The following is a 25,186-nucleotide window of genomic DNA, read 5'->3' as shown; positions in this document are numbered from 1 at the left end:
GAGCGTTCATAAAAGTCTGGAACACCGCTGGAGAAATGAAGAGTCCATACGCCATATTTACAGTGCCCTGAGGGGGTGATGAAGGCTGTCTTCCATTTATTGCCCTTGTGTATGCACACTAGATTGTAGGCACTCCAGTGATCTAGCTTGGTAAATACAGAGGGACCGGGTAAGGGAGTTGTACAATTTGGGAGTTTCGATTTCAATAATCAATACACGGCCGGAGACCGCCGTCCTTCTTCTCGACAAAGAAGCTGAAATCTGCTGAAGAAGAGGATGGGGTGAAAAAGCCCTGTTGTAAGGCTTCTTGAATACAGGCCTCCATAGCCGCATGCTCTGGGAGTTACAGCGGGTAGATTCGACTCTTCGGCAGTTTTGCAGCTGGTATTAAGTCAATTGCGCAATCCCCTGGGCGATGAGGGGGTAGGCGAGTGGCAGCCTGCTTGCTGAACACATCCTGGAAGGACCAATACTCAGGGGGAACCTCCACTTCCTTGTGAGTCTCTGGACTTTCGATTTGTGTTGAGGCGAGGGAAACTAGGACAGATTGTGGTTGGGGTAGGTTATGGAGACAGCGGTTCTAGCACTGTTGGCTCCACTCAATTATGTCACATGGGCTCCAGGAGAACGTAGGGGAGTGTCGTAAGAGCTCCGGATGCCAGAGAATGATGCTGGCGGTGGAGTGTTCTACGACCAGAAATCGTATCTCCTCTTGATGGAACAATCCTACTTGTAGGGTGACCACAGGTGCACAGTATTTCACCCAGCCACGTCCTAAAAGCCTCCTCTGGATTGTCTGTACGACGAGTTCCAGTAGGGAACCGTTTGGGAAATCGGACCATGCCGCCATCTTCCTCATGCCTGTTTACAAACAAAGGCTGAAACAGGAAGCTCCGGTTCAGAGGGAGGTCGCGCGCTGGACTGACCAATCGGTGGCCGCTCTGCAGGACGCTTTGGATGACGCAGACTGGGACATGTTTCGGCGCAGCTCTGATGACGTCAACATGTTTACGGAAGCGGTTGTGGGATTCATCGGGAAACTAACGGATGATACGGTGCAAAAAACCACTATCCGAACATTTCCCAACCAGAAGCCGTGGGTGGATAAAACCATCCGCGACGCTCTAAGATCCCGCTCCGCTGCCTACAACACGGGCTCGCCACCGGGGACATGGATGAATACAAGGCTGCATCTTACAGTGTTCGCAGAGCGGTGAAGGATGCAAAGCGGCGCTACGGGAGGAAACTAGAGTCACAGTTCCAACAAGGTGGCTCTAGAAGCCTGTGGCAGGGACTAAGGACAATAACGGACTATAAAACACCATCTTCCAGAATGGTGAATGCGGACGCTTCTCTGGCAGATGAGCTAAACACCTTCTACGCTCGTTTCGAGGCTGCAGCTAACCATGCTAGCGGCGCTAGTGGCACAACCAGCGTGCACGCCGAGAGAGCCGGAGAGGCAAACACATTCACCATCTCGGAGCATGACGTGAGGAGGGCATTCAAGAGAGTGAATACCAGGAAGGCAGCAGGACCAGATGGAATCACAGGTCGGGTTCTGAAAGCCTGCGCTGACCAGCTAGCACCGGTGTTCACTGAGATATTCAACCTCTCTCTGGAACAGTCTGTTGTCCCCTCATGCTTCAAACAGTCCACTATTGTCCCTGTCCCAAAGAAACCCCAGCCTGCCTGCCTCAATGACTACCGCCCTGTAGCTCTGACCTCAGTAGTGATGAAGTGCTTTGAGAGACTGGTCAGAGACTTCATCACTGCATCACTACCAGACACACTGGACCCATTACAGTTTGCGTGCCGTCAGAACCGTTCGACTGAGGACGCAATTGCACATCTTCTCCACACTACAAACAGCCACCTGGACCAAAGAAATGGGAATTACACAAAGATGTTGTTCGTGGACTACAGTTCAGCATTCAACACCATAATTCCCTCCACACTCACCTCTAAGTTGGAGGTCCTGGGACTCAGCCTGCCGCTGTGTCAATGGATCTCGAACTTTCTGACGGACAGACCACAAGCTGTACGGGTGGGAAAACACACCTCATCCACCCTCACCCTCAGCACTGGAGCTCCCCAGGGTTGTGTTCTGAGCCCCCTGCTGTACTCACTGTACACACATGACTGTGTGGCCACTTCCAACTCCACAACCATCATCAAGTTTGCTGACGACACCGTTGTGGTGGGCCTGATCTCCAACAACGACGAGACGGCCTACCTACAGGAAGTTAAAAACCTGGAGAGATGGTGCCAGGAGAACAACCTTCTCCTGAACGTCAGCAAGACTAAGGAGTTGATCGTGGACTTCAGCACGAAGCAGGAGCGGTCATACCAACCGCTAAACATCTGCGGGACTCCAGTGGAAAGAGTGGACAGTTTCCGGTACCTGGGTGTTCACATCACACAGGACCTGTCTTGGTCCTGTCACATCAACACCCTGGTGAAGAAGGCCCGGCAGCGTCTGTACCATCTGAGACGCTTAAGGGACTTTAAACTACCCTCTCAGGTGCTTAAGACTTTTTACACCTGCACCATCGAGAGCGTTCTGACGGGTAGCATCACTTCCTGGTTCGGGAACAGCACCATGCAGGACAGGCGAGCCCTCCAGAGGGTGGTGCGTTCAGCTGAACGTACCATCCACACCGAGCTCCTGACCTGCAGGACATCTACAGCACACGGTGCAGGACCAGAGCCAGGAAAATTGTGAAGGACCTCAGCCATCCCAACAATGGACTCTTTTCTCTGTTGCGTTGGGAAACGCTTCCGCTCCTGAAGCGAACACAGAGAGAATGAGGAGGAGCTTCTTCCGCAGGCCATTCGGAGTTTAAACCAGGAAACACCCAGGATCTAAAAACTGGCCCACTCTCTCCATCATCACCATTTTTCCCCTGCACAACCACACTTTTCGTGCTACGGCACATTATACACTGGACTTGCACAGCACAGTGCACTTTACATTCCATCTCTTTTCATATTTTCTTTTCATTTTCTTTTCATATTTATTTCATATTTTTTATATTCTCTTTTCTTATACCACACCATCCGCACAAGGACACTTTACACCATACCTCACTGCACACGGACACTCATGGTCAATCATAACTTGTTTACTGTTGTTTACTGGCTAACTGCACACTGCCATAAACATAAACATTTTCTGTGTACATTTTCAGTGTATGTGTATATATATGTATATGTATGTGTATATATGTGTATATGTATATGTACGTATATATACATATATATTTATATATATTTATATATCTCTACATCTTATTTATCTGCCTTCTTTCTTATTATATTTTTCTTTAAATTTTGTTATTATATTTATATTTTTATATTTTCTATTCTCCTTTTTTACCCTATTTTATTCCCTCATGCCGGACCGTCGTCAAAAGCATTTCACTGCATGTCGTACCCTGTATGTATGTGTTTGTGACAAATAAAATTTGATTTGATTTGATTTGATTTGATTTGAGTTCCCAAGCCCCAGATCTGGTGAGTTTGCTGGCCAGTCAAGCACACCAACATCATGGACATTTAACTAACTTCTGGTGCTTTTGGCAGTGTGGGCAGGTGCCAAATCCTGCTGGAAATGGAAATCTGCATCTCCATAAAGCTAATCAGCAGAGGGAAGCATGAAGTGCTCTGGGGTTGATAAAACACAGTGGACCAACACCAGCAGATGACATGACTCCCCAAACCACCACTGACTATGCAAACTTTACACTGGACCTCAAGCAACTTGGATTCTGTGCCTCTCCTCTCTTTCTCCAGACTCTGGGACCTTGATTTCTAAATGAAATGCAAAATCTTCTTTCATCTGAAAAGACGACTTTGGCCCACTGAGCAACAGTCCAGTGCTTTTGTCTTTTGCCCAGGTAAGACACCTCTGACATTGTCTCTGGCTCTGGTGTTTGGATTTAATTAACTGATTAGAGTGTGACACCACGAGTCTCCAATACTGAACTTTTGCCTTAATATTATAATTTTCTGAGAGTGAATTTTGGGTTTCCATTAGCTGTAAGCCATAATCATCTTAATGAAAAGAAATAAACACTTAAAATATATTAGTCTGTGTGTGATGAATCTATATAATATACCAGTTTCACTTTTTGTATTGAATTACAAAAAGAAATCAACCTTTTAATATCCTAATTAATTGAGATGCACCTGTACATTGGGCAATATTGGGCTCAAGTTTTAAAGCACCATGAACATGATCTTGAAGAAAACCTGAATATATTTTAACAAATATTAACCATCACAGTCACATTTTCTTTATGCTCTAACCTTGGCATGGCTTTCTTTCAATGTTTTGTGCAAAGATCTTGTTTTGTGAGGAGCCAGTTTAACAAGCATAACAAAAGTAATTAGTGCATGAAAAAACAGTCTGAAACCTTTCTAACTATGTGTGATCTCTGATGACAATGAATGTAATGCTTTGATTAAGTTGTTGGATACTGTAGCTATGTACAGATATATAAGCTTTATCAGTTAAGTCTGTTATCTGATATCAGCTATAAGAATGTCACTGATGTTTCTGTTTCTGAATTAAATCTTCAAATGCATTTTTTTTGCTATCCCCTATTGGGGTTACAAACATTATGCTGTTTCAAGAACTATTCAGGCCAGGCACATTGTCCAGTCAAAACTTTCCTACCACTATGTATGAATAGTAAAATGTGAAGTGTCTTCCAAATACAAAGTCTGCTTAAAGAACAACACAGTGCAAAAGAATGCTGCCAAAGTCATATGATCATTTAGTGTCTGTTGTGCATTGCCATGATTTTATCTAAACTATTCAACTTTTCAGCACAAAGTGAAACCACAACCCCAAGAATGTGCTAAACTCTTCATGCATGCCGAAAGTCTTGTAATTTTTCTCAAAAAACTCAGATCATTCTCTCCGTTTTGCTGGAGAATCAAATGTATTTGATTAAAAGATACTTAAAGTGCATTTACAAATGATTCACAAACAAGAAGAAATACAGTTAGAATATTTAGAATTATTAGGTCATTTAGTTTGACACACTTTGTGTAAATTTTTTGGAATCTTTATGCTTTTTCACACTTTTTACACTGTTACAACACACGATTTTATCAAATGATTGGCGCTATTGAATATTGAAAAACGTGCAAGTACACAAGTAATCTCAGTGGATATTAAAGTAGCTTGTTCACACTTGCAAAACCTGCTCTACATTTTACATATCACCTTATACAATATTTTAATGTTTTATGACACATGAACACATCAAAATAAATCACTTATTATGTGACTCACAGAGACATAAATAGAAAATATCTCCATATAATTAAAGCCTGCTATTTTTTTTGCCATGTAAGAGTCCTTCATTAATCCTTCATTATAATTTGGCATAAAGGTAAAAAAGCATAAATATGTTTTGATGTAAAAAAAAAAAAAAAAAAAAAAGAATTTACAGAAAACATTGTTGTATATATTTCATACATCATCTCTAACATATTTAGTTTCATAACTTTTAAAAATCAAATAGTAAATAGTCACCAAGCAGATTTAAAGAAATGTGGCTGTAAATTTAGATTTCCAGCCAGAGATGAACCAGAACAAGGTAGAATTACCAGATAATCATTTGCATATTGATTGAAAAGTCCAGATATGTGTACAAGGCAATCTGGAAAAGTACAACAGCAGTTTTAATATATAGGTCAGCAGGGTGGACCAGCCCGCAGCATCGCAGAGGTCTTGGAGGGACACTCCAGAGGACCAAACCTTAGAGGCTGCTATGCTCTGGGTGAAAAGGAGCGGTGGAGACCAGAGGACTCGTCGAAAGATGCGATAGCATCGATAATCCATCTGCTGAGAGTCTGCTTGTTAGCAGGAAGGCCTCCCCTCGGAGGGCCGTAGCAGAGGAACAGTTGTTCTGACTTCCTCCAGGGACATGTGGTGTGGACCCCGTGAGGGACGCATCCGTTGTAAGCATTAAACAACGACCAGGGGCTCCCAACACAGGGCCTTGAAATAGGAACCCAGGATCTCTCCAAACATCTGACACGTGGGGCTCTCCGCATGACCGTAATTATACAGAGGGGATTCCCCCTATGTGAGAACCCTTGGGGCCTGAGCCACCACTGAAAGGGTCTCATGAACAGGAGGCCAAGTGGAATCACATTGGACGCTGCTACCATAAGGCCGAGGAGTCTCTGGAACTGCACTTCTCTGACCTTCCTGACAGCCTCAAGGATGGACGCAATGTGGGCAGGGGAAAGCTGTGCGCACATAGTTGTCAAATCACAAATGACACCTAGATACAGTGAGGAAAATAAGTATTTGAACACCCTGCTATTTTGCAAGTTCTCCCACTTAGAAATCATGGGGGGGTCTGAAATTGTCATCGTAGGTGCATGCCCACTGTGAGAGACATAATCAAAAAAAAAAAATCCAGAAAACACAATGTATGATTTTTTAACTATTTATTTGTATGATACAGCTGCAAATAAGTATTTGAACACCTAAGAAAGTCAATGTTAATATTTGGTACAGTAGCCTTTGTTTGCAATTACAGAGGTCAAACGTTTAGGTCTGGAGACTGGCTAGGCCATGCCAGCACCTTGATATGCTTCTTACAGAGCCTCTCCTTGGTTATCCTGGCTGTTTTTCGGGTCATTGTCATGTTGGAAGACCCAGCCTCGACCCATCTTCAATGCTCTAACTGAGGGAAGGAGGTTGTTCCCCAAAATCTCGCAATACATGGCCCCGGTCATCCTCTCCTCAATACAGTGCAGTTGCCCTGTCCCATGTGCAGAAAAACACCCCCAAAGCATGATGCTACCACGCCCATGCCTCACAGTAGGGATGGTGTTCTTGGGATGGTACTCATCATTCTTCTTCCTCCAAACACGTTTAGTGGAATTATGACCCAAAAGTTCTATTTTGGTGTCCTCTGACCACATGACTTTCTCCCATGACTCCTCTGGATCGTCCAAATCGTGCCTGGACATGTGCTGGTTTAAGCAGGGGAACCTTCCATGCCATGCATGATTTCAAACCATGACGTCTTAGTGTATTACCAACAGTAACCTTGGAAACGGTGGTCCCAGCTCTTTTCAGGTCATTGACCAGCTCCTCCCGTGTAGTTCTGGGCTGATTTCTCACCTTCCTTAGGATCATTGAGACCCCACGAGGTGAGATCTTGCATGGAGCCCCAGTCCGAGGGAGATTGACAGTCATGTTTAGCTTCTTCCCTTTTCTAATGATTGCTCCAACAGTGGACCTTTTTTAACCAAGCTGCCTGGCAATTTCCCCGTAGCCCTTTCAAGACTTGTGGAGGTGTACAATTTTGTCTCTAGTGTCTTTGGACAGCTCTTTGGTCTTGACCATGTTAGTAGTTGGATTCTTACTGATTGTATGGGTTTGACAGGTGTCTTTATGCAGCTAACGACCTCAAACAGGTGCATCTAATTTAGGATTATAAATGTAGTGGAGATAAAGGCAGACTAACAGGTCTTTGAGGGTCAGAATTCTAGCTGATAGACAGGTGTTCAAATACTTATTTGCAGCTGTATCATACAAATAAATAGTTTAAAATTCATATATTGTGATTTCTGGATTTCTTTTTTTAGATGATGTCTCTCACAGTGGACATGCACCTACGATGACAAATTCAGACCACTCCATGATTTCTAAATGGGAGAACTTGCAAAATAGCAGGGTGTTCAAATACTTATTTTCCTTACTGTAAGTGCTTTTCTGTGATGGGGAATGCACACTCTTCTTGGTGTTCAGCCGAAACCCCAGCTCCTTCATCTGAGCAAGAATGACATCTCGATGCCGGACCGCTAAATGCTCTGATCAAGCTAATATCAACCAATCTTCAATATAATTAAGGATACGGATGCTCTGAAATTTCAGGGGAGCCAGATCCACACACTTTATGAAGGTGCAGGGTGACAAAGCAAGGCCAAATGGAAGAACCTGAAAATGGTAAGCTTCGACACTGAAAGCGAACAAATTCATCCTTTAGATCTACTGTGACAAACTAGTCTTTGGATCTGATCTGAGACACGACCTGCTTGAGGGTCAGCATTTTGAACCAGAGTCTCATTAGAGAGCGGTTCAGCTGACGTAGATTTATGATAGGAGCCGCATGCTCTCGTTGTAGGGGGACAAACTCGCAAAAAGGCATGCTTCCGAAGCCTGCGAAGGGGAGCTGGACTGGGCAGGTGAGGTTTGAGAAAGGGAAAAGCCCGTCTCAAAACCCTCTGCAAGGTCTATTGGCGAACCCCAGAAACTGGAATGCCGCTCTGCCTCAGTGAGAGCAGTACCAGAACCGTGAGGATTGAGGGCACCCTCCTCGAAAAGTGCCCATCGGGAGCGAAGCAATCGCATAGACATGCGAGCGCAGTGCTTACAGTCAGCTCCCTCAAGATCCGACTTAGCGTGCTCTGTTCCCAGGCAAGCCACACAAAGGCTGTGCGTATTCCCCCCCCAAGATATAGCGGGGGCAGGGAGAAACACACAACTGGAAAGTTTGCTGAACCTTTTTCGATGGCTTCATATCGACAAACAATAAACAGACAATTGACATAAATACACACAGAGTGCTTCAGGAACAAACAGGAGCTGGCGCCAGCTTTACACCATGTGCGTTTTATAGCTTCCTGGTTGTGACGTCACGTTCCCAAAGCATTGCGACGCAGCTCGGGTTCCTGAGGGGGAAATTATATATACCGTATTTTTCGGACTAGCCGCTACTATTTTCCCACGTTTTGAACCCCACGGCTTAAACAACGAAGCGGCTAATTTATGAATTTTTCCTGGGTTTTTCCCAGTTTCAACAAACTTCAAGCCAAAAAACTGAACCCCATATCATTAGACCAATTAAATTTCCGAACGGAAACGAAAAAATGCACCTCACCTGTGTTCTGAGCTGCACGGCATCGGGAGAACTTTTTTTTTTTTTTACGCACGACGATGCCAAAAGATAAACTCCTGAGAGAAATAGTTGTGAAAGGAAGAAGGAAGACAGTGAACAATGACTTACATGGTTGGCTACTGTTTAGATACAAGCCGTTGTAACGCGTGTCTGGGTGAAGGGAGAGCTCACTAACTCCAGTTGCAACAGAAATCATATAAGCTCATATAAGTTATAAATATCGTTATAACTAAATTGCCTCTTTTTAATTTGGGAACTAAAAAACTATAGTCAAAATTTATGCTGGTTTTAAGACTCATGGTACCTGAAACAGTGAACAAAATATGAACAGTGGGGAGCTTGGGGACATCTTGCTTGCATGAGTACTATGGGAAATAATATGTGTTATCATGTTAAGTTTATATGTCTCTGCTACTTATGGCTTGGTCTGCACAATTCATGGTTTCGAAGACTTACTGGTTGAGGCCAAAATAAGATATATTTCCTGAGTAGTTTCACTTTGCAAACAGTACAAGATATGGGTGTGAATTTGTTTTTGAAAAAATGAGGGTGAGGCAGAGAAAAGAGAAAAGAAACTCCAGCCACATTTGTAAGTATACCACATATACCAAAAGGTATACTTTGGAATAAAGAGCTTCATTAACACCACCATTGAACTGTACATAGCAACATTTTAAACATTGTCACAAATGCTTTATATGTTATTAGTCTAATGTATATGCTCATGTCTTTTTCTAAAAGCTTGCATTTTACTACTTAAAAACCTAATATGATTACTATAATATAGCAATCATTTTACCTCATTTTAATTATGCAAAAATGTGTAATCAAGGGTTGATAACCTGTGGGTGAAAGGTTCAGTAATCAGTCATTGCAATCATGTCATTTAGGCATGTACCATGACCAGATCCTATCTTACTATTGTGTAAACTTGAAAAACCTGCTTTGCACATTTTCAGAATGGATGCTATCAGAACAGTCCAGTGAATATAAATACTGTAGCAGCAATAACAAAGCTGATACAAGCATCAGCATGGGAACTCATCCTTTAATTCATTAAATGTGGTAAGCAATGCTAAAAAAAGTACTTCAAATATTGTTTTATATTATATTATATATATATATATAAAATTATTTTCCACTTGTTTAAGCTTATTAAAACCCTGTAATATTTTTTTCCTTTGCATGATTAAAACAAAGAAATTGTATATCTTTAAAATGTTATCATGTTTGAATGACACACTATACTCCTGTATAAATATATGTTCTACAAAACAATTAGCTACTAAATGTTGGGTAATTTTAATTATTTTTTTTTTGGCTGCTCAAAACTGCTTAGTGTAACAGATCACATACTGGATTACAGTCTTTCTGACACTGTAAAGTCTAGGTGAATGAGTTTTATTGTCTTATTTATAGTCTGTATACAATAGAACAAAACACCACACACTACAAAGAATGCATAAAGTGTAAACACACATGGATAGGAATGCAGCAGAGCTTCCACAATGTTATAATATAATATATTATATTATATTATATTATATTATATTATATTATATTATATTATATCAAATTATATTTATTTTTTATTTTTGTATACAAAATGCGCACGAAAGATTAAGTGGATTTGTGTTTGAATTTTTCTTGTGGAAAAGTATTTGTAAGAAGTTGCAAAAATATATATATATACAATTTCAATTGTTTCACATCCTTGGTGAGATCAAATGTTTAAATGCTTAAATGTTGTGTAACAGATTCATTAGACAAAAATAATAATGTGTGTACCTGGTTACAGAAATTATGGTGTGGTCACAGCTAATCCTTCGTTTCACTAAGAAAAAGTGAGGAAACAAACAAATGCTACTCTTTATTGAACTAAAATTACAAAAGAATTGTAAAAACTATTTGGGTGCACTTAAAAATATATAATTATTTCTTCCAATCTCAAAACCTCTAATGTTCTCCTTGGCAGTAAACAATTGCTCACAATAGATCTTGGGTCCTGACATAGACATTGTCCATGCCTCATCAGGCTCAAATGTGAGCATTTGACACTTTGTCCACCTCAGCCATTCAGAAGTCATAAGAGTCTGCCTTGGGTGTGGGCATGATTTGGGAGACCACCTTATTGGCCTCTGGCTGGAGCTTGGCCTGGGAGACCACCTCATTGGCCTCTGTGATGAAGAGCACACGAGAGGCCAACTCTGCCATGAACAAGTCTGAGTGTACTTTAGTTTCCTTTTTGTGGCGTTTTGTTGCTATGCTGTGTGGTTCATTTCCCTAGTTATTTTTGTTGTCTTCTTTTTCCTGAGTTTTCTTAATACATTCTTGTTTTTGATGTTTTTTTGCCTTGCCGTTTCTGTTTAGCCTTTGTGTATTTTCTCAGTTATAGTTATAGTAGTCCTTCCTTGTATTGTGAACTGATTTTGCTCCGGGTTTGTGTTTTTTGGGACCTGAGTTTTTCTGATTATATTTTTAGCTGTTTTCCATTCATGTGTTTAAACATTTAAAATAAACTATGGATTGTTTGCAGACACACCATGAAGTGTGTGTCTGTATTTTTCACACAGCTCCCTGTGGCAGTACTAGAGCTCCTCCAAAATGACAACAAGAAATTTGGTGATACTTTTTTAGGGTTAAAAGCAAACCTTTGGACAGACAAACTAAAACTAAATCATATTCTTTATAATTTTGCCCTCAGGTACTTCTAAAAATCTGTGTTCGAAGCTTTGTAAAACAACCTATTGTTAAAGAAACATGGATTATAACAGAGATGTCAACAAAAGTATGTATTAGCATTTTTTGACAATAATATATATCTGAAATAATTTTGCTTTGCACATTTTTTTTACATATGCGGATATGTCATTGCATTTGCAGCTGATTATACTACTAACTGCTATATATATTTCTGTGCTATGTGTCTTTAATTAAACATTGTATTATTTTATGTATAACAAAAGACTGGGGACCACAACCAGGATCAGCGCAGAGGGACTCCAACCAGCTTAGAGGTATGGCATAAAAGAAGGAAATAAAAAGTTGTTTTCGATTTGAGGCTTAAGGCATAAAAATGTTCTTTCTGTGCCTTTTTGGACATATTTTTTTTTTGGCATACCTTGAGGTGCCTGCACTGCCATGTAAAATCATAGGACTAGGCCAGTCCTACATTGTTTCTGTCATTATTCACCCTCACCTCTAAGCACTTTTCATATGCATTTTTTAAATCTTATAAAATGTAATAATTTACATGTAGGTATAAATTTAGATTTAATCCACTTTATATACCTAAAACATACAACCCAGCCATTGCACAAGCCAATAGTGCCGGTCCCAAGCCCGGATAAATGGGAAGGGTTGCATTAGGAAGGGCATCCAGCGTAAAACGTGCCAAATCGAATATGCGGATCACGAATAAGAAGTTCATACCGGATCGGTCGAGGCCTGGGTTAGCCAACAAAAGAAGAGTGGCAGGAGTGATTTGCGATAAAAGGGTATCTGCAAGAGAAAAAGGGAAAGTTTATAGGACTGTGGTAAGACCTGCGATGTTGTATGGTTTAGAGACAGTGGCATTGAGTAAAAGACAGAAGGTGGAGCTGGAGGTTGCAGAGCTGAAGATGTAAAGGTTTTCGTTAGGAGTGACGAGGATGGCCAGGATTAGAAATGAGTTTATTAGAGGGACAATGCATGTAAGACGTTTTGGAGACAAGGTGAGGAAGGCAAGAATGAAATGGTTTAGACATGTGCAGAGGAGTGATAAGGGTTATATCGGTAGGAGAATGCTGAAGGAAGGAGGAAAAAAGGAATGCCAAGGAGGAGGTTCATGGATGTGGTGAGAGAAAACATGCAGGTAGTTGGTGTGAAAAAGGCAGATGTCGGGGACAGGGGGGGTATGGAGTCAGATGATCCACTGTGGTGACCCCTAAGGCGAAAGAAGAAGAATACCTAATATATACCAGCAAAATTTTGAATACCGACTAAAACTCTTCAGATGGTGGATGGTCCCGGGGGCCACACAAACCACCACTTGCTCTACCTCTATTGATGAGCATACAGTGATATTTTACTTGTTTCTCCACATCCAAGCAGTCTTTAATGGCCCTTTGTTCAGTCTAACAAGTATATAGACTAGAGCAACACATAAGTATTTAGACTAGAGCAACGTTGAGAAAAAATTGGCAAAATTTTATAAACACAAAATATTGTGTCCTACATCACCCAATACATCTTGAGAGTTAAAGACTTCTCATTGTTTTCTTTAGACCCCTGAATCTCAGCCTTTGTATTCAATTTTCGCAAGCACTTCCATCAGATTTAAAACACTAATGTTACACATAAAGCCAAAAGTGCACCATCCTTCAGCTAATTGCAGAGACTGCAAACAAATAATAAAGACTTAGTTCTTCACGAACAGCATAACTAGAAACTAAATTAGGAGTCAAAATTTAGCACCAGGGTTGTATACGTATATGGTTGAAATGACAATAAAAGCTTATTGACTTGACTTGAAATATTGTATTCTTATAAAATATTTGATCAAGGATATTTTAATGCAAGTAAATGCACATACCATTTATATAAACGAGATTAAAATAAAATGTCTTCATTTTCAGGTGAACTGATTTCATTTTTGAAAACACTGGGACTTGAAAACTACTACCCAAAGAAACTGACTCTAAGAACTTTACTGGAAATTAACAGTACTACTGTGTCCAATGAAGATATTGACTCACTGCAAGCAATACCATGGGCCTTCCTAAGAAAGTTACTTATGGTTAATTCAAAATCAAGATATGTACTATCTGCACTTTGTGAAAATTATGCAACAAATGACTTGTTTAGTGAAGAGGACAATGATCTAAACCTTTTAGATCTTTACACTGCTCTCTTCTTTTGTGCAGATAGTTTTCTTCAGCAAGAAATGGCACTGAAAATGTCAATGTGCCAGTTTGCGACACCACTGTTGTTGCCTCAAGGAGCACATAATCAGTGCACTTTTATGTTATGGGCTCATAGATGTATCATGAAAGAATGGCGCCCCCATTCAATGTCAGAGTCTAAGGAGTTTGTTAAGAACAGTGTTGTTTATGCAAAAATTCCCTTGATATCATTTGTGAGGTTAAGTAACTGCAGCTTGTCCAAGTCACACATTTTGAACCAAGTGCTTAACAATTCAGAGCAGCAGCATGACTTCTTTTGTCATCGAGAAATGATTGGAGGATCTGCTTCGAGGCAAATTTCTAATGGCATGGTTGAAATATGCTGGAATCTTCCATCTGGAAACGAAAACATTGATGTTTTTCCTGAGGCAGTGGCTATTGCTAATTTAAGAGGAGATGCTAGTACTTTTGAAACACAATTCAGATTCCTCGCAAAGGTATCAGCAGCTCTCTTTGTGTTCCTGGACAGTGCTGATGAAAATGAGCAACGGTTGTTGGCCTCTTTACGAGGAATAAAACCCGAAATATTTCTTGTGGTCAACTCACAGAGAAATATGAACCAGACTGTGAAGTCATCCATTGAGAAAGTAATTAATGCTCTGCAAGTGGAAAGAGATCACATCATTCTGAAAAATCAAAAAGTGAATTTGGCTGCATTCGCAAAAATGATAAATTCTACCATTAAGACTGTTCTAACTGGATGTCAAGGATCATTAAGCATTGATTCCATGAAGAAGACTGCTCAGGAGTTGGGTCTTGCCATTGATGAGATTCAAAGTAAAGCTTGTGTATCATCAGAAGCAAGTGCAGAGAAAGTCATGAAAACTATTGGAGTTCATCCAGTAACAGACTATAAAAAGACACAGTTGCCATTACAAGGTGAAAATTGGAAAAGGCTGGCTAAAATAGAAAAGGAGATGTGCAGATTAAAGAATTCAGGAGAAATGAGCTTGGAGAAATATAAAGTTCAACTTCAACAAGAAAAAGATGCCATTTGGAACAACCAAAGTCAGTACAAAATGACATCAACAATGGAGATCTTTATAGATACTTTGTTGATGTGTGATGATACTGAGCGAGCCTTCTTTCTGAAGTGGATGGGACTAAAATTGGACATGCAATCACACAAACACATATCAAACCTTCGACGCAAATACAAAGATTATGAACAAAAGAAAGACAAAGCAAGCATTGCCAAATTAGACCAGGAACTTCTTGATTGTTCACTTGGCATAGAGCACTACATGAGAGAAATGGGACAAATCTATGAGTCTGCATCATTTGGTTCATATAAAATACCAGACAAAATCCTTAATCTTCCTAAACTGGCTGCCAAAATGCTTCTAGCTGGGTTTCCACTTGAACTACTAGATGGGGATGCCTCAAATATCCCAGAGAAATGGGTGAGCAATGTTCTCATGGAGCTTCACAGGATGGTTGGACAAAAGAGTCGTTTGCTGGTTCTGACTGTGTTATGGGCTCATAGATGTATCATGAAAGAATGGCGCCCCATTCAATGTCAGAGTCTAAGGAGTTTGTTAAGAACAGTGTTGTTTATGCAAAAATTCCCTTGATATCATTTGTGAGGTTAAGTAACTGCAGCTTGTCCAAGTCACACATTTTGAACCAAGTGCTTAACAATTCAGAGCAGCAGCATGACTTCTTTTGTCATCGAGAAATGATTGGAGGATCTGCTTCGAGGCAAATTTCTAATGGCATGGTTGAAATATGCTGGAATCTTCCATCTGGAAACGAAAACATTGATGTTTTTCCTGAGGCAGTGGCTATTGCTAATTTAAGAGGAGATGCTAGTACTTTTGAAACACAATTCAGATTCCTCGCAAAGGTATCAGCAGCTCTCTTTGTGTTCCTGGACAGTGCTGATGAAAATGAGCAACGGTTGTTGGCCTCTTTACGAGGAATAAAACCCGAAATATTTCTTGTGGTCAACTCACAGAGAAATATGAACCAGACTGTGAAGTCATCCATTGAGAAAGTAATTAATGCTCTGCAAGTGGAAAGAGATCACATCATTCTGAAAAATCAAAAAGTGAATTTGGCTGCATTCGCAAAAATGATAAATTCTACCATTAAGACTGTTCTAACTGGATGTCAAGGATCATTAAGCATTGATTCCATGAAGAAGACTGCTCAGGAGTTGGGTCTTGCCATTGATGAGATTCAAAGTAAAGCTTGTGTATCATCAGAAGCAAGTGCAGAGAAAGTCATGAAAACTATTGGAGTTCATCCAGTAACAGACTATAAAAAGACACAGTTGCCATTACAAGGTGAAAATTGGAAAAGGCTGGCTAAAATAGAAAAGGAGATGTGCAGATTAAAGAATTCAGGAGAAATGAGCTTGGAGAAATATAAAGTTCAACTTCAACAAGAAAAAGATGCCATTTGGAACAACCAAAGTCAGTACAAAATGACATCAACAATGGAGATCTTTATAGATACTTTGTTGATGTGTGATGATACTGAGCGAGCCTTCTTTCTGAAGTGGATGGGACTAAAATTGGACATGCAATCACACAAACACATATCAAACCTTCGACGCAAATACAAAGATTATGAACAAAAGAAAGACAAAGCAAGCATTGCCAAATTAGACCAGGAACTTCTTGATTGTTCACTTGGCATAGAGCACTACATGAGAGAAATGGGACAAATCTATGAGTCTGCATCATTTGGTTCATATAAAATACCAGACAAAATCCTTAATCTTCCTAAACTGGCTGCCAAAATGCTTCTAGCTGGGTTTCCACTTGAACTACTAGATGGGGATGCCTCAAATATCCCAGAGAAATGGGTGAGCAATGTTCTCATAGAGCTTCACAGGATGGTTGGACAAAAGAGTCGTTTGCTGGTTCTGACTGTTTTAGGGGTTCAGAGTACTGGTAAATCAACATTGCTCAACACCATGTTTGGAGTTCAGTTTGCAGTGAGCAGTGGACGATGCACACGTGGAGCATACATGATTTTCCTTCCAGTGGGTAATGACTTGAAAGAGGAGTTACTTTGTGACTTTGTCCTTCTGATTGATACAGAGGGTTTGAAATCACCAGCACTGGCGCAACTGGAAGACAGTTATGAGCATGACAATGAACTGGCTACATTTGTGATTGGTCTCAGTGATGTAACCATCATCAATATAGCTATGGAGAATTCCACAGAGATGAAAGATGTCTTGCAGATTGCAGTTCATGCCTTTTTACGGATGAAGGAAGTTGGAAAAAAAACTGTCTGCCATTTTGTTCACCAAAATGTTGGTGGTGTTTCAGCATACAACAAAACCCTGACTGAACGGAAACAGCTCATGGACCAACTAAATGAGATGACAATGATCGCAGCTGAGATGGAAAAAAAGCCTAACATAAAAAAATTTACAGATGTCTTGGATTATGATGTGGAAAAGAACAACTGGTATATACCAGGTCTATGGCATGGCACACCACCAATGGCACCAGTAAATACAGGCTACAGTGTGGCAGTTCTTGAATTTAAGAAAACCCTCTTGGGGGTCCTTAAAGCTAGAAAGGATAAAGAACCCTCACAGATCCCAGAGTTCCTGCAATGGATGAGTAGTTTGTGGAAGGCTGTAAAGTTTGAAAACTTCATTTTTAGTTTCAGGAACACACTTGTAGCCCAAGCCTATGACAACCTTTGCAAAGAGTTTTCAGACTGGGAGTGGTCTTTCAGAAGATGTATTCAGTCCCTGCTAACAACTGAATTAGTTCAAATATCTAACAGTGACACAAGTGGTAATGCTGAGGCTGTCGAGCTTCTTGAAAAGAAAGCATATAAAGAGGTTTCCATGCAAGCAAATACAATGAATACAAAACTAAAGAGTACTACAAAAAGAAAGACCGTCAGGTAAGCATGATGGAAAAGTACAAAGTTGATTTTACTAATGGCGTCAAAGGTCTGGAGAGTGAAATGAAAGCTGAAGTGCAAAAAAGATTAGCTGCTGCTCTTGAGATGAGAGGTAACAAGAAGAAATTAGCAGACATCCACAGAAAGCAAACGGCAATGATTGAGTGCCAAGTCCTTCAACTACTGCAAAATTTCAAACATCGCAGAGATGAGGTGTCTGACGAAGAGCTCACTGCAGAGTTTGAGAAAATGTGGACTAGGAAGATGGCAAGCATCACTGGTCTGAAAGAAGTGGATGTTCCTGCAATTATTTTGAAGCAACTACGTGAAAGTTTTGGAAATCGCAAAGTCATGGAGGACTTGCAGAAAATTCAAGATTTGACACAGTATGGGCAAGGAGAATTCCAGGTCAAAGACAAACATGTAAAACTGGAAAAGAAAATACAAAGTTTCTTTACACAGCGTAGTGCAAAACAAGAGCTAGAGAACATTGCAAATGGGATAATTAAGTTTTGCAGTCAAACCATTAAGCAGCATGCACAAGAAAAATGTGATTACCAAAGTACGTTTACAAAAGATGTGCTGATGGAAATTGATGAACAGCTCAAAAATGAGCATTCATACGTGAATACTAAATTTGAACTTGACCTTAAATTGCACATTTGTGGCATTGCTTCTCGGACATTCTATGAGATGCACAAAAAGTTCCTCAGTCAGCAGGATCCCTTGAAATATTTGCAGAGATTTAAGAGAAAATATCTCTCTGATTTCATTGATTTGTACAGAGAGAAGGACCAGTGCCATAGGAAAGCACAAGACTTCACTCAGCTCTGTCTAAAGCCAGCAGTGGCTGAATACATTGACAAGTCCCTCGGACCTGACATTGTTGATGCAGTTTTGCTGAACAACCCGTCTGAGTACAGTTCTCGAGTGCTGTTTCAATACACCATGCAAAAGGAGCTACTGGAAAAATCTAACTTTGATGATTTCAGAAAGTACATCCTACAATACAATGCTTATGTCAAAGATTGGATATACAATCATATCGTTAAATGCCTTTCCAAAGACATATCTCTGCCAAATTTAAAAATGAAGAAGTTGGACATCATAATGAAAGAGATCATGAAAGCATTGGAAGCCTCTAAGCTTGATGAAAATGGCTCTCCTTTGCCCAATACTGCAAGCGGTACAACAAGGTTTATCCAAAACTTTTGCAAATCCATGCGCTGTGTTATCTTTATATCCACGAATACAGTAGAAGGGGTTCTTTTTCAAAATACAAGCTTTTGCACTCCCTTTGTCAAAAGTCTTTATGAAAGTATAAATGAAATGAAACGACAGTTAACAGATGAAATCTTCAGGTTAACTGATATCAAAGAGACACTAAGCAATGTGTCTGTGAAGCCCCAAAGTGAGCTCTACAGGAGGGTTTTTGGATGTGGAAGGAAGTGCCCTTTTTGCAAAACACCATGCGAAGCCGGAGGAAGAAAACACCAAATCCACCATGCAGGCCTTCATAGACCAAAAGGACTTGGTGGTTTTGTATATGTAGAGACTAATACTCTCTGTGAAGAGATCTGTACATCTAGTGTACATGGGAAAGGAATATTTCGAAGTTATGAAACAAATTTCCAACCTCATCCCTCCAAAGACTACAGGAAGTACTACCCAGACTGGAATATTTCCCCTGACACATCTATTCAGGCCTCCAGTTACTGGAAATATGTGATGGTGAAATTTAATGACGACTTTGCTAAAGATTATGATGCAGAACCCGCTGATTATCCAGATGAATGGAAGAGAATCACTAAAGAGCAGGCTCTTATCAGCCTGAAGAATAACTTTAATATTAAATGAGACAAAACTGCTAAAATATTGCACCAAAATATTGCAGCAACTAAACAATATAACAACGAAAACATTCACAATTATAGAATTCATGCTATTGAACAGGTGTTTTTTTATTGTATTGAAAAATGAGTGCTTTTACTTTCTATATAAGATTTTTATAATGTTATTCTTATAACTTTTTATTGTGAATATTTTAGTGTTGAACAGTTTCCAATAAACATTATATCTATATGTTTACAATATTAATACACAAAGAGTAAAATGTTATGTACATTCTAATCTAACTAATATTTTTCATCACTTTTTTGCAATTTTACCTATTTGTTTTAAATGCTACAATTATATTAATTAATTTTTGAAATTCACATGAATGTATTATTAAGAGCATACTGTATAAATGTATGAGTATAGGCAAGAATTTGTAAATCAAAATGGGTTGGAAATTTGATTGCAGTGTAGTTGAAAAAATAAAATAACAATGGAAAGAATTAATACTCTCCCATATTTATGTGTATTTTTTTTGTCTAAAAAATGTTTTATATTCATACTCATATTACTAATTTAGCCATCTTTGGCCATCTCCCAGTGATGCAATTTACACTAACCAGACAATAACTTTATGGCCACCGATCAGGTATACTATTATGACCACCTGCCTTATGTTGTGTTGGTTCCCCTTTTGCTGCCAAAACAGTCCTGACCCGTCAAGCATTACCAACATTATCTTCTTCAGCAGTTTGAGTTACAGTAGCTTGTCTGTTGGATTGGACCACACACGCCAGCCTTCTCGTTCTATATTCAAATTACTATGCTGACGGTTCACCTTTGTTGGACCACTTTTAATAGATACTGGCCACACTTTGTCTGGAATATGCATTTTTGTTTTTGTCATTCTTTTGTCTGCCCACCAGATGTCAGCAGTGTGTTCCTTTGTCCTTCCTTGATTACATATTGTCGCCACCTGTGATAATTTTCCCACATTGTATTAAAGTTCCTCTCCTGTCGCAGTTCTTTGCTCAGCATTTTAGTTTGTTTAGAAAGCTCCTTGTGAATGCTTTCTTGTCACTCCAACCTGTTTATCTGCCCATTCTATCTCTGTACTTAAGTCCACCCACCCACTCTCACTAAACTGCACTCAACCTTGGCCCGGTTCTGACACATTCAGTATTGAGTTTCTATGAACTTTTGTAAAAAATATTCTTACATGTACTTGCATAACAAAAATTAATAGACACTAATCCATTTAATAAAAAAAGGCCATTCTGTGCTGATAAGGTTATATAATCACGAGAGGTGATGTGCTGATAAAATCATAATGTTTTGAAAATTGCAAAAGATTTATTTTCTTTTATCAGCAACACTCATACAATACAATACAATGCGCTTATATGATAGAATCGTCTTATTATTTGTTTTATATTTTTAAAGCAAGAGCAAATTTCTGTGAAATTAGCAATGCAATGTATTGTATATCACATGCTGCAATGGTACTCCAGAGAATTTTGGTATATGACATTTTACTCACATTTATTTCACCAATCACAAAAATTATTATAAATAAATACTTGTAAATAAATGGTGTTTTTAATTTTAGTGTCCAGTATTGGACAGATTCACATTGATTACCTGTACCAAAAAACAGTCATAGCAAACAGATTGAATTATTTGATGTTTTAAAAATGATTTATTTGTATGTATTTAGTAAATATATTAAAGTGCATTTTGAATATGTAACTTTTTAATTAAAATGTACACTCAATGCCAGTGTCATAATTTGATTATTAAGTCTGAATACATTTCAGTGTGATCAGTTTTTTTTAACCTTTAAATAATTTTGAGAATGTATTACAAATTCATTGTTGCCATTAGATGTGGATACGTATGAAAAAAAGTGTAAAGCATTTACATAAGCATTGGTGTGAACGTTGAATCCTTTGCAGTAAGAATTAATAATACATTTTATTTAGTCACTCAGTCACTTTCTCGTATAAATGTAAAATATAACACTTTAACTATGGAAAAGTTTAAAAACGTGTGTTCCTTTTGTTTATATGTAGTTAGATAAAAGACAAACACAGGAATTGTATAGGGAATAACTAGGAGAGTTCAGTAAATAGTTTTTGACTCTTACAGAAGAACTTCCAGCACCGAACAAAAGTTTTAGAATGCCCTCATTTACAGATACTCATGTTTTAAAATACTCTGGTAAAAGTTGAAATACTGACTTTACTTTTTTATTCAAATTAAAGTAAAGAAGTTTGGGCTCTGACATGTATTTAAGTAAAAAGTAGCCTTTACTACTAGCTATTTTAATGTCACGCTGGTAACTGGACCTTACCTTATAATAATATTAGGCAAACATTTAATCGCGAATAATCACATAATTGTCACGAGTTAAATCACGACTAATCGCAACTCAATCGCACATTTTTTATGTTCTAAATGTACCTTAAATACATACCTTGAAGTTTGTAATACTCTAAACAACATGGACATGGACAAATATTAATGCTTTATGCAAATGTATGTTTATTATTAGTGAAACCAAACTCAGCATAGAGCACAAAGACAAAATATTCTTGTAGATGTTTTAAAGTAATTATAGTGTTTTAAATTAGGTAAATCATCAGGACACCAAACGGAACCTTTGCTATGTTTTCACACGGACAGTTAATGAGGTGATACCAAAAAAACTGTACCTCTTTTTCTTTCATACGGATTTCAGAATCAGAGAATATTTTGATGCCCATTTACACATTTTGAGCTTTCTATTCATATATGTATTATCTCTGTGAGGCAAATATTTACTGAGATTCAGGTTGCTTTATGTATGTGTCTGTAAAGAGAGATGACAGAGATGGCAGAGAGCGCCCTCTGTCTGTTTTCTTTATTTTACAAAAGCACAATGTTTTTGTTGTGGTTTTATGAGTGTTTACAAATAGAAGTAGACCCTTTACAGTTTCGAATGCTGTATTGCTCTTATCTGTATGATAAAAAAAGACAGAGAAATTTAAGTTAGTTTCAGCGTTATGAGGAAAAAACGCCAAAAAAACGCACCGGCGCGATTGTCGACCCCAGAAGGTAATTGCCGGTGTTACACCAGATTCTGTGACCAACGTATTTTGGGGCCCTAGAGGGCGCTATTGCTTTTGTGCCAGAGGAGCATGGAGAAGGCATGGAGACCAATGATTATATATATATATATATATATATATATATATATATATATATATAGTACAGACCAAAAGTTTGGACACACCTTCTCATTCAAAGAGTTTTCTTTATTTTCATGACTATGAAAATTGTAGTCACACTGAAGGCATCAAAACTATGAATTAACACGTGGAATTATATACATAACAAAAATATGTGAAACAACTGAAAATATGTCGTATTGTAGGTTCTTCAAAGTAGCCACCTTTTGCTTAGATTACTGCTTTGCACACTCTTGGCATTCTCTTGATGCCTACATTGAAGAACCTACAATATGACATATTTTCAGTTCACTTTTTGTTATGTATATAATTCCACGTGTTAATTCATAGTTTTGATGCCTTCAGTGTGACTCTACAATTTTAATAGTCATGAAAATAAAGAAAACTCTTTGAATGAGCAGGTGTGTCCAAACTTTTGGTCTGTACTGTATATATAATATATATAAACTTTTGGTCTGTACTGTACATACAGTGTGTCCAAACTTTTGGTCTGTACTGTATATATATATATATATATATATATATATATATATATATATATATATATATATATATATATATATAGTCCCACTCAAAGGTTTAGACACTTCTTCTTCTCCATTGTTTCATTTTGTTACTTATTATCTTTGTCTTTAACATAACACAGGAACACTGGGAGTCAGGGAGGCAAATTACAAACAGTCCCCTGAAAAAGAACAAAAAACTCCAAGAACAAAACACTAGGAAAGTCAAAAAGAACCAAACTACACCAGTAGAAATGTGGCAAAAGGGCAAACTACTACAGAAAAAAAGCAATAAATATTTAAAAAAGCGAAAACAGAAGAACAAGGCAAGGATATCAGGAGAAACTTGGGATCACTCGACATACACAGGGCAGGCTAGGCAAAACAATTATCACGCTAAGAACCAACATCGAGGAGCAACTTAAATACACACCAAGGTGATAATAAAACAGATGGAAGCACTGGAGTTAATAATGGACTAAATAAGTATCCCCTCACAAAGCATCTTAACAGAAACCCAGATGTGAATTTAGCTCTGATGAGCAAGCCAGAGATGACTGACATGCAAACAAACAATAAGATCTAAGAGAAAGAAAACTTGAGATAAACACGATTCAAACAAGAAGCTACTTTTTTCTGGATGGTACCAGATAATGGTGGTTATTAATAAATGTAATTTTACAAATGTATAACATGAAAGCATTATGTATGAAATAATGTTTAACAGAGGTGAAGTTGCTGAGATTTTCATTGGGAGTGATGAGGATGGACAGGATTAGAAATTAGTTTATTAGAGAGAGCGCATGTAGGACATACTGGGGACAAAGTAAGAGGGGCCTAATTGAGATGGTTTGGACATGTGCAGAGGTGGGACATGGGGTATATCGGTAGGAGAATGCTGAGGATGGAGCCACTAGGAAGGAGGAGAAGAAAAAGATCAAGGAGGAGGTTCATGGGTTTGGTGAGGGAAGACATGCAGGTAGTTGGTGTAAAAGAGGCAGATGTAGAGGACAGGTGGGTATGAAGACGGATGATCCACTGTGCAGACCCATAATTGGAGCAGCTGAAAGAAGAAGATTCAGGCATACATAGAGGGAGAGGAGGAAATGTCTATACAATTGCAAAGTGTTTGTGTGTCAAATACAAAAAGATCAACTTGAAGCCTTACATTGCTCCATGAAATTAAAATCAAGGTGACGACTGCAATAAACAAAAGATATCAATGATAAAAAAATTAAAACCAATTTATTAAGAAAATAAAAACATAGTAAGTACACATGCATAAAAAGTCAAATAAATATTAACATATAGAGTTCAAGTGGTTTTCATTTCATGCTATTTGTTTCATGTCTAGAAACACCTACAGGTAAGTAAACAAAGCATTAAACAGTAAGATGTTTTCCTGATCATAGCTGAAAGTAAATCGTGACAGGTGCCACCTTTTAGGCGTTTACAAACTTCCAATTTCGTTTGCTATTCCTGTATTTCCTGAGTAGTTTCATTGTGAAAACAAAAAATTTTTTTCTAACGATTTGTTTTACATAAAAAAACAACCTGTAAAAGATATGGGTGTGTATGTGTTTGTGAAAACATGAGGGTGAGGCAGAATAAAAGTTAAGTTAAATAAAAATGTTATGCTGTATAAAACAATTCAAGACTTTGTAATAACGAGCTCCACTGACACCCATTTCCATTACACTAAGCCACTAAGCTTTGCACTGGTATTCATTATCTATAAATGTTGTAATCTTTATTGCAATTACGGTTAAACAAATATAAAAAAAGAAAACTTTAATACTGCATACAAATCACATATACACATGCATGTGTACATTTCTCAAAATAAGTACTATTCTTTTATACCA

The 25,186-nt window shown here is 38.7% G+C and overlaps 1 protein-coding gene across 1 annotated transcript; it reads left to right on the top strand.

Annotated features, from left to right (window-relative positions):
- The first annotated feature begins 9,947 nt into the window (after positions 1-9,947).
- LOC124390005 (up-regulator of cell proliferation-like) lies at positions 9,948-20,105 on the top strand. Its single transcript, XM_046855681.1, is given in 6 exon segments — positions 9,948-9,998; positions 11,638-11,721; positions 11,900-11,950; positions 13,550-15,328; positions 16,708-17,721; positions 17,724-20,105. Coding segments are annotated over 5 exon segments (4,758 nt in total). The 5' UTR covers positions 9,948-9,998; positions 11,638-11,693; the 3' UTR covers positions 19,610-20,105.
- Positions 20,106-25,186: the final 5,081 nt, after the last annotated feature.

Source organism: Silurus meridionalis, chromosome 8 (genome assembly GCF_014805685.1).
Source record: "Silurus meridionalis isolate SWU-2019-XX chromosome 8, ASM1480568v1, whole genome shotgun sequence".
Lineage (NCBI taxonomy): Eukaryota > Metazoa > Chordata > Actinopteri > Siluriformes > Siluridae > Silurus > Silurus meridionalis.
The sequence above is the reverse complement of the archived record's forward strand: the minus strand, read 5'-3'. Positions and strand labels throughout refer to the sequence as shown.